General features: G+C 43.0%; 1 protein-coding gene across 1 annotated transcript in view; it reads right to left on the reverse strand.

Moving 5' to 3' along the window:
- Positions 1-2880: 2880 nt before the first annotated feature.
- Positions 2881-11386, reverse strand: part of Spic (Spi-C transcription factor) — a 10085-nt gene continuing 1579 nt past the window's right edge. Inside the window, exons 3-5 of the mRNA XM_036170224.1 lie at positions 9760-9872; positions 6529-6637; positions 2881-3301 (exon numbers count right to left, since the gene is read on the reverse strand). Coding sequence (XP_036026117.1) covers positions 2895-3301; positions 6529-6637; positions 9760-9872 — 629 coding nt within the window. The 3' untranslated portion in view covers positions 2881-2894. The remainder of the gene's footprint in view (positions 3302-6528; positions 6638-9759; positions 9873-11386) is intronic.

Raw genomic sequence — 11386 nt, forward strand, 5'->3', positions numbered from 1 at the left:
AGGTCTAGTCCCTTATTTGGCCACCTCCTCCTTCTGAAGCTGACTACCAAAGTCCAGCTAGCAAAAGCCTCCTGTGTTTCATTTAATTAGCCTGCCCAATTAAAATTAAACACCTCATCCTAACATGGGGTTTCCCATTTTATCTTTACAAGCCGCCATTTTCCTATGTGCCACGCCTGTCTCCCCTCTATCCAGATGCAGTCCTTTGAGGACAAATATCCCTGAGCCCTTCCCCTTGTCCACCTGCTTCTCCCTCATCCCCTTCCACTGCATCCTAGCCCATTCTAACACAGACCTCTTCTCTTTGCTGCTGTTTTTCTGCCTTTAAGTTTTGTTTCCCATTTAATAAAGGATCTTGCTGTGAAAAAGGTGTTTGGGTGTGGTTTGTGCCTGATCCAGGGTCTTAGGATTCCCCCCCCCCCCCCCCCCGTGCAGAAGTCCCCCTTCAACTGTCATATGTTCATATGTCCATCACCTCAAATATCATTGTTTTAAGAACATTTAAAATATCCATTCTGCAATATACAAAGTATTTCTATTTTCAAGATTTATTGATGTTTTTGTACACGTGCATGTGTGTCTTTGTGAACGTATGCCGTGCGTGGGTGTCAACAGAGGCCAGAAGAGAGTGGCTGGCCAGCCCCCTGGAGTTGACCTCACCGGCAGTTGTGAGCTATGTGGGTGCTGAGAAACACACTACTTCCTCTGGCAGAGCTGAGCCATCTCACTATTAACTGTCACCTTAGGGAGGACATCAGAATGTTTTCTACTTACAGCTCTATTCACTAGCCAGCACCTCCCCAAGCCCTAGTCAAGGTCCCTGGTAATTGCCATCCTGCTCTGATTTCAATGTTTGATTCCACTGAGACGACAGAGTCCCCCTACCTCCCTGTGCCTCACATTTCACTTACGTGATCTCATACACCTTTGTTGCTAGTGCTGGAGAGGCAGAACCAGGCAGGTTATTGTGAGTTTCAGACTAGCCTGGTCTACGTTGTTCTATATAATGAAAGGCAAGGCTATATAATGAAACCCTATTGCAAAAACAGTTCCAGGACAGCCAGAGCTACACAGAGAAACCCTATCTGGAAAAAATTAAAAAGTAAATATATATATGACAAAAGGTAGATTACTGAATCTATTATGAAAAGAAAAAATACTTTTAAAAAGGAATTACTTGTTTTAAATAGGATAAGTAATGAAATTTTTTTGTCTGAGTTTATCAAATGTTACTGGACTGGATATTGTTAATATATATAACGGAATTTTATCTGAATCTGTCAAATGTTAGTGGACTAGACATTGTTAATGTAATTCTTGACAATGTATATTATATATACTTATTGGATAGTTTTTCTTGTATTAGTTATAAGCTTTTTTAATTTTAGACAAAAAAAGGGAGAAATGTGGTGGTATTGTGTTCCCCAAAATATTGTGCACCCTAATAAACTTATCTGGGGTTAAGATTAAATTTTTTTCTGAAGTTTACCCATGGTGTCTCATGTTTATAAGTAGAACATTCTTCTAGAGAAACAGACTTGATGGAGTATATATACAATATCATTCTAAGGCTGGGTAGCAGGGTGTCATACACGATGACTGGCCTGGTCCAACAGTGGCTGTCTACATGCTGTCCCAGACTGAGAACCAGCAGCTGTCCCAGCCAGCCCACGAGGGCCTTGGAGTAGTTCTCAATCCACACTGCAATAGTGAATCACAGTTCTAACAGCAACAGAAGCAGCCAATGGCCGCGGCAGCAGGGGGCTGCGTGTGTTCCCGCAAGGTGAGGGTGGTTGAGGGAAGCAGCAGATTTCTACTGGGGGGAGCGGTGGGGAGGATCTTCACAAACACACCCCAGTTAATCCTTCCTAGAAATACCATCAGGCATGCCCAGAGGCACGTCTCCTGGATGATTACAGTTTAAATCAATTTGACAATCAACATCAATCCCAGCTGGGGGTGATCGGCATTAACCATCACAGCCAGGCAGTGGTAGTTGCAGCCATTCCCTAAATCCCAGCCTTTGGGAGGCAGAGGTAGGTGGATCTCCATGATTGGAGAAGCCAGTCTGGTCTACACAGTGAGTTCCAGGACTACTCAGAGAAGCCCTGTCTTAAAACAAACAAAGAGCCAGGTGGTGGTGGTACATGCCTTTAATCTCAGCACTCAGGAGGCAGAGGCAGGCGGATCTCAGTGAGTTCAAGGCCAGCCTGGGCTACAGATTGAGTTCCAGGAAAGGCACAAAGCTACACAGAGAAACCCTGTCTTGAGGATTGGGGATTTAGCTCAGTGGTAGAGCGCTTGGCAAGCGCAAGGCCCTGGGTTCGGTCCTCAGCTCTGAAGAAAGAAAAAAAAATTTTTAAAATAAAATAAAATTTGTGGTAATATTTTGTTTGCACTCTAACAAAGTTTGCCTGAAGATCAGAGGACAGAGCCAGCCACTAGATTAAGCATAGAGGCCAGTAAGTAGTAACCCACACCTTTAACACTAGCATTTGAGAGACTGAGATCCACCTGGATCTCTGTGAGTTCAAAGCCACCCTGGACTAGAGGAGATGAATCCAGTCTGGTCCACGGTGTCCTTGGTTACCCAATCTATGGACACACATAAGTCTATCACAATAGCAGACTATGAGAAGGATGCTCACAGTTCACTTGCAGGTGGTTTGCTGTCTATCTTCTGCTTCCTTTGAGCTATCTAAAACGTTATCAGGACAACAAGACAAGTGTGCACATGCTCTGTGCACAGCCCTTCCCAGATATTGTTTCTGTATCATGGATGTGGGATTTGTGAGTATGGAGAACAGCTGTTTATGGGAAAAATTCTGAAGCTCTGGGTTTTCTGATCCCAGCAAAGCAAGAAATGATAGAATACAGTTCGAAGCTGGAGTGGCTTAGCTCTGGTAACCGGCATAAGCATAGTAGTTTGCATTCCAGGGGTTCAAGCTGAGATATTGCTGATCAGGCTGGCCATACTGTGAGTAGAAGAGGTCTTTCCCCAGGAAGGGAGATGGAGAGAGTCTTTGGAGAACAGCTTCGCTGAACTGGTAGGTCAGCTTTCTCCGGATTTTTGTGATCTCTCCAGTCCTGGCATAGTTCCTCAGGGCTCTGGCCATCTTCTGGTAAGTCATGGGTTTTCGGTTACCTTTTCTTTTCCCCCAAAGCTCAGCAAGCTTTTCTTTGTTTTTTGATATAAACTGAAAGACACCTTTGGTTTTATCAACCCACTGAATACAAGATGCCATCTCTGAATTGCACAGAGATTCGAAAAGGTATTCAAACAGCCGAAGCTTCCTCCTGCCTGCAATGAAGAGAAAGAGACGTCAAACAAACCCTCTGTGGCTGTCCCCGGAAGGTCCCGTGAAGGACTTCCCAAGCCCCAGATGGAAGCTTCACTGAGCCTGCTTCCTCTCACTCATTCACTGCCTTAGGAACCGTTACCAGCAGGCCAGAAAGATCCACAGGCCTTAAAGTTTGCACTGGACCTAAACGATGTGCAAATTGTTAAAAGTTATTTACTCCCCTAGGGAAACAGGAAGCCTGGGCCTCCTCATCTGGAGATTCATCTGAAGGCGGTCTTTCTTCACAGTTAAATGTCAACTATCATTTCACATTATGAAATGTACAAAGGGCTGGAGAGTTGCCTCAGCTGTTAGATCACTTGTTGAGCAGAAAAGACTCACGGCCCCACACAGTGGCTCACGGCCACCTTTACCTCTAGTTCCAATGTTCTTTATATTGTCACCTCTTGGCCCTAAAGTATTAAGGGATTATTAGCCATAACTTAGAGGTTAGCTCTGGAGCTGTAAAATGTCCTGAAAATTGGAAAGAAAAAACAAAAAAACAAAAACAAAACAAAAAAAAACTGCCGTAGAAATGCCGGGAAAAAAAAGTTTTCAGGCCCTTGTTCAGGAGCAATACCTAAGGACATTGTCATTTGCAATTATCATGAAATGAAGTGCAAAGGTCAGCATCTTTCATCTTTTTAGGAATGGATTCATATGTGTCTCAAAATGACTAGATATGGAAACTTAGAGGATTTGCGTGGATTGCGTGTTGTGATGGAATTCCTGAATTAAAGTGACAGCCACCTCAGGACATCCAAATTAGCTGATGCTGAATCATGTCCCACTGGAGCCACCAGTAGTTAAAACAAGACAAAACAAAACAAATCAAAACCTCTCGGGGTTGGGGATTTAGCTCAGTGGTAGAGCGCTTGCCTAGTAAGCGCAAGGCCCTGGGTTCGGTCCTCAGCTCTGGAAAAAAAAAAAAAAAGCAATTGCTAGTTTTAAATACTTTACATTGGATTGGATTTTTGCATATTGTATCAAATGATACAATATACTGGGATTGATATTGTTAGAAAATGCTATACGTATATTTCTAATCTTGTTCAAGATATTGTATTTATACAGCTTAACAATGTAATGCTAATCCTTGAATGTTATTATTACCAACTATTAGGATATAAAGAAATGAAAGTTAGTAGTTAGACATTACAATTGAACTTGTTGTCATATTAGGTGTGTTTTCAAGGTTGAGCAGATATATTTTAGATAGACAGGTCATCTTCAAACCCTTCAGAGATCTACAGAATATGACATTTAAAATGTTCTCTCAGAGGTTAAGAGTACTGGCTGCTCTTCCAGAGGTCCTGAGTTCAATTCCCAGCAACCACAAGGTGGCTCACAACCATATGTAATGAGATCTGTATACATAATAAATAAATAAATAAATCTTTTAAAAATTGTAACTTAGAAAATTTTTCTTTTTTTTTTTTATGACTATGAGATATGTCAGCTCCTGGCAGTACCAATCTACTTCAGAGAAGATATGGGCATTGAAGAAACTGCATATGGAATAAACTTTCATTGTGGCAAAAGTTAGCCACTGGACAACAAAGTATCCTTGAATCAACTGCTGACAAACAGGACAAAACGGACAGACAAAACACAAAACGAAGGACTACCAATTCTTGCCAAGACAAGTGTGGTTGTGTCTTTAACAACAGTCATGCTCTGAGGCCAGGACAATATGGCACCATCCCTGCACTGGCCTTTGCAATCCGAAAAAAGGTACAGTGCCCCTTTCTTCGAAGGCAGCTGAACAGGCGGTGGGCTGATGGCTTCTGGTATGCAGTGGAACAGCAGCTGAAACAGTTATTCTTGAAGAGTAACTAAGCTGATGGAATCTAACCTCTCAATGGTAGATTGGCATTTAATAAAAGAGATGAAGCCACCCATAAGCCGAGAAGAATGGACAGCTGAATTAAAAAAAACATCAACAATTTCCAGAATTTAAAGCCCTGAATCACGACAGGACACTGGTGGAATTTAGCTGTTTCTGGTCCATGGACTGCTCTCCCCAAAGGTGAGGTTGAATTGTAAGCGTTGTGTACATCCTAGTTCACAAATGATATGCTAGGCCTATAGGCTGAAGATGATGCCCCAACACTGTGGAGAAACCTTGGGTGACTGTCCAGGCAGCTGGCTGTTTCTGTCAACTCAATTTTTTGGAAGCTGCTTGCTTTTACTTCCTGTTTTTTTTTTTTTTTTTTAAGGTAATATTATTTCCTTCTTGGGTCTCTAAGGGAGTTGAAGATTGATAGCTATAGTTTTCCTTATTAAGAATTTCAGAAAAGAAACTCACTAAAGAGGTGTAAGTGTATAAATTTGAAAGACATTGCCAGGAGGTGGTGGCTCACGCCCGTAATCCCAGCACTCGGGAGGCAGAGGCAGGTGGATCTCTGTGAGTTCGAGGCCAGCCTCGTCTACAGAGTGAGATCTGGGACAGGCTAGAGAAACCCTGTCTTGAAAAACAAAACAAAACAAAATGAAAGACATTATAAGATAGTTCTCTGTTAGTAAGGTAAGTTAGGATAGAAAGTGAATCAGGAACATTTTGAACTTACCTAAATAGGATAGATAATGGAATATTTTCTCTGAGTTTGTCAAATGCAAATAGACTAGACATTATTTAGGTGTTTATTGCTTGTATATATTGTATAGTTATTGTACTTATTCTATAAGGTTTTTCTTATATGAGTTATATATAGGAGCTATTGGTAGTTAATGGCTGCTAGGGGAGGGGTGGCAGTGTCGATTTTCCTCTTCTAGATTGTAACCATCAGTTAGTTGCCAATAATCCAATAAATAACCCAACACTCCTGGAATGGTTCAACTCATGCTGTTAACAGATTTTTCTTGGGATAGTCTAGCATGTAGCCCTGGCTTGCTTCAAACTTGCAATCCTTCCGCCTCAGTGCTCGGCCTGAGTACTATCATGTTCAGCTACAAGATAACACCTCGAAATATAATTAATTCTGAACTCCATCCAGCACGGCGCTGTATGCCTGGAGTCTCGGCACTCACTTTGAGGTAGGAGTGCAGGCAGGCTTGAAGACATCTTGGTCTACTAGTGAGTTCCAGGCCAGTCTTGGCTACATAAAGAAGGAAGAAAGGGAAAAAAATCCAAAACACATATATAACATCCCTTTGTTCCTGTGTAAGGGGTGTCATAGCAACATACCTTTTCCTCCCTTGTGCTGGAAGAGGGTGGCTTGTACCAGCTGGTTTTCAGTTATGCTCTGCAGAGATTGATGGAAACTTTCTTCCAAATACAAGTCCCCAGAACCACTCTACGTACAAGACAGCAGGATGCTAAGTAAGGGGAAGTTTGTCCCCAGCCCCACCCCACCCCAGTCAGTGGCTGAAGACCAACACTAAGAGCAAAGGGTACTAAACATCTGGATTCTCAAACATCTGGATTCTCAAGTGCCGCCTCCACCACAGCCAGATCGTCCCAGGGATCATCAAAAGATGCAGAGAGGACCAAGGGATAGAAGTTAACGTGGGCTGGAGAGATGGCTCAGAGGTTAATTAAGAGCACTGACTGCTCTTCCTGAGGTCAAGTTCAAGGCCCAGCAACCACATGGTGGCTCACAGCCATCTGTAATGAGATCTGGTGCCCTCTTCTGGCCTGCAGCTGTACATACAGGCAGAACATTGTATACATAATAAATAAATAAATCTTAAAAAAAAAAAAAAAAAAAAGAGAGAAGTTAACATTTGACACTCCTCGACCCATGAGAAAAGAGGTGACTGGTCCTCTTCTAAGGATGCCCCCAGTGAGAAAAATCCAAGAGAATCTGAGAATCAGGCACGGCAGCTCACAACCGCAACCCCAGCAGCAAGAAGCCTAAGGCTAAAGCAGTGCTGCAAGTGACTGAGGCAGAGGGATTGCTTTGAGTAAGGAGATGTCCAGGCTGTAGACAAACACTACATCTCATAAAATAAACAGGAGGGCCGAGCGGTGGTGGCACATGCCTTTAATCCCAGCACTGGGAGGCAGAGCCAGGCAGATCTCTGTGAGTTTGAGGCCAGCCTGGGCTACAGAAAGATCCAGGACAGGCTCCAAAGCTACACAGAGAAACCCTGTCTCAAAAAGAAAAACAAAAAAACCCCAAAAACCAGGAACCACCCTCCCTGCTCCCCAAATAAAATGATCAAAAGATTAGGGTGTCAGCGCCAAGGGAAAATGGGCTTTCATTCTTCATGGATTTCATGGGTTGAATGCCTACATGGGTAAGGGAAGAATGATGACACACGGGACTGAGGGACAAGAGGAAGAAGCTCCTGACATTACATGTGGCAAAGACGTGTCTGTGTCCATTGGTTAATTAGACACAGTGGAAGGGGCTGGACCCGAGCTGTCTTGTATCACCCCCACACTGTCAGGGGTTGCCAACTACTAGAAGCTATCTATACTCTGCTAGCTAAGAGTTATGAAAGTAGGGTTGCCAGACAACCCTAGTTTGTTTTACCTGGCAATCTGAGAAGGGCAAGAGGTTAGTTGGAACCCAAATCCCCTCTTTAAAGAAATGGTTTATGGGGCTGGAGACGTCGCTGTCTGTAAAGTGCTTGCCTAGTATATACATGGCCTTGGGGCCTGGGTTTGACCCCCAGCATCTAATAAATAAGGAATGGTTATACATACATAGAAGAAAATGAAGGGAGAGAGAAATACAAGAGGCAACAAGGCCCGATTTATACACAGAGAAAAAGGATATCAGACATAACACACATGCCTGAAGATGAAGGAAAAACTGAGTTTTTTCTATTATTTATTTTTCTTTTGTGTGTATAACTTTTGTTTGTATGTACATCTGTGCACCATGTGCATGCAGAGTGCACAGGGGCCAGAAGAGGGTGGTGGGTCCTCTGGAACTGAAGCTATAGGCAATAGTAAGTCCTGTGGGTGTCGGGGACTGAACTGAACTGGTCTTCTGCAAGAGCAGAGTGCTCTTAACCACGCCAGCCCGCAGACCATTCTCATTTACTATTACCTTCTCTCCATGGAACTGTTAATGGTTCTCAACTTCTGCCTTGTGTGTCAGTTGGGGACATAGTTTTGTTTTGTTTTAAGATTTATTTATTTATCATATATACAGTATAACTGCAGGCCAGAAGAGGGCGCCAGATCTCATTACAGATGGTTGTGAGCCACCATGTGGTTACTGGGAATTGAACTCAGGACCTCTGGAAGAACAGCCAGTGCTCTTAACCTCTGTTTTTTAAGTCTCCTGTAGCCCAGGCTGTCCTCAAACACACTATATAGTGGAGGATGATCTTGAACTCCTGATTTTTCTGCTTTTGCCTCCCAAATGCTGCCATTACAGGTATGTGCCACCATGCCCAGCTCCCTCTCTTTATCCATCTGTCTCCCCACTGCTTTTATTCAGAAAAACTGATTTTTACAGTCAGACCTACTATATTAAAACTTGAGCCGGGCGGTGGTGGCAGGTGGATCTGTGAGTTCGAGGCCAGCCTGGTCTACAAAGCGAGTTCCAGGACAGGCTCCAAAGCTACAAATAAACCCTGTCTCGAAAAACCAAAAACAAACAAACAAACAAAAAAACTTGAAATAGCTTTGTAAAACTGCATACTATTAATCTATTAAAAAAAATGAAATGACAGAATTGCAGAAAAATGGACAGGCTTAGTATGTATAATATTAAGTAAGGTTACACAATCTCAGAAAGAAAAAACTGCATATTCTCCCTCAGATGCTGACCCTAGCATGCATATACACACATCTATAATGTGTGCACATATATGTAAACAGATGTACAGGGAGGTATGACAGAACATGTAGAAAGGGTGCTGAGAATGGACAGGATGCAGGTGATGGACTCGTGGAAAAGGATTTAAGCCACTTGCTCCCTCTGTCATGGATATTCACTTCAGAGTCAAGCACATTACTCTTAAAATGTCTCCTAAGACTCCACTGTCCAGGGCTGGGCCAGGGCCTCCAGGAGAAAGGAAAATAGAAAACAAACAAACAAAGCAGTCCAGGAATGCCATGTCCTTGGGAACAGGAGGTCTTTTGAGAAAAAAACAGGATAGCCTTGAACGCACCTGAAAGGTGACCTAGTCTCAAGGACCTCCCTAAGTTAAAGACTCATTGATACTCGATATAAAACGCCTGTGGCGGGAATCCGAAGTCTCAACCTGGAGAGCAAGTTCTGCTTGGTGCCTCTGCCTAGCAAGGGGTCTAGGTGACTACTCTATTGTCCAAACTTCCCGGCTGCCTCTGCTCTGCTCGCCTGACCTGAGGCTCTTCTATCTCTCTGCTCCTTGCAGTCATTCTTTTTACTCACGTTAGCTTTAAACTTAACAACCCCACTCATTCTAAACCAAAAGCATGGCTGGTGTGGATGCTCTTCTGTACAGAGCGATTGGTGTCACTAAGCATACTCACAGTTACATCTCTCCAGTTACAGGTGGGCTCTTCTGGGGATAACATTCCACACCAACCGGAATTGCCTCTGATGTGAGGATAATGGTTAAGGAGCGCCATGTAATTTTTATGTTCTAATTAAAAAACAGAGCAGAAAGACATTTCATAAGTCCAAGTTTACAAGCACACATTCATTTACACACACACACACACACACACACATACACACAAGCACACGCCCAAGATGACCCAAATTCTATTGATTGCTGCTTTCTAAGTTTTCTTACCACTTTATATTTCTCCAATGTATTTACTCCAGTATTTTAATTTGGGGGGAGGGGGTCGAGACAGGGTTTCTCTGTGTAGCCTTTCCTGGAACTCACTCTGTAGCCCAGGCTGGCCTCAAACTCAGATCCAACTGCCTCTGCCTCCTGAGTTCTGGGATTAAAGGCATGTGCCACCACCGCCCAGCTCCCAATATTTTAATATTATAGATACTCTTCTTTATAACCCATTTGCCTTACGGAGAAATATTCCATGCACCTGACTGTTTTTAACCTTGGAACTCTGCGATACCAGATGTAAACTCAATCAACAACATATCAAATCTTACCTAGATCAAAGAATAAGAATAACCATAGAACAAATGGATAAAAATCTGTATTCCAGCTGGGTGTGGTGGCACACGCCTTTAACCCCAGATGCCTTTTGTTTTCCAGAGCTGAGGACCGAACCCAGGGCCTTGTGCTTGCTAGACAAAGTGCTCTACCACTGAGCTAAAACCCTAAACCCCTCCCAGAGGCCTTTAATCCCAGATGTCTTTAATCCCAGATGCTTTAATTCCAGCACTTGGGAGGCAGAGGGAGGTAGATCTCTGAGTTTGAGGCCAGCCAGCCAGGGCTACAGAGAAACCTTATCTTTAAAAACAAAACAAAACAAACAAACAAACAAACAAACAAACAAACAAACAAAAAACCAAAACCCCACTGCATTCTTCCACACAGACTATGTCTTGGGCGAGTGGAAGGCCTGAGAGATATAACAATGAAAATGCTTGTTGTGAGGGCCGGCGGCGGTGGTGGCGCTCACAACCATCTGTAATGAGATCTCTCCCTCTTCTGGCCCGCAGGCACACATGCAAATAGAACTCTGTATACATAATAAATAAATCTTTAAAATATACCATACAAATACATATACACATATATAATATACCATACACATACACATATACACAATATACCATATACATATCCATTTTTTAAAGGAAAAGCTTTTCTTGGAAAACCAGGAGAATAATAATATAATAAGCAATGGTAAGCTGCTGTGGATATTGCTCTGTGTAAATAAAGTTCTGATTGGCCAGTGGCCAGGCAGGAAGTATAGGCGGGACAAGAGAGAAGAGAATTCTGGGAAGTAGAAGACTGGAGAGAGACACCTCCAGCCGCCGCCATGAGAAGCAACATGTAAAGACACTGGTAAGCCACAAGCCATGTGGCAAAGTATAGATAAGCAGAAATGGGTTAATTTAAGATAAAAAAGTAGATAACAAGAAGCCTGCCACAGCCATACAGTTTCTAAACAATGTAAGTTTCTGTGTGCTTTCTTGGTTGGGTCTGAGTGACTGTGGGACTGGCAGGTAAGAGAG

Source organism: Onychomys torridus, chromosome 20 (assembly GCF_903995425.1).
Source record: "Onychomys torridus chromosome 20, mOncTor1.1, whole genome shotgun sequence".
In the NCBI taxonomy this organism is placed as follows: Eukaryota; Metazoa; Chordata; class Mammalia; order Rodentia; family Cricetidae; genus Onychomys; species Onychomys torridus.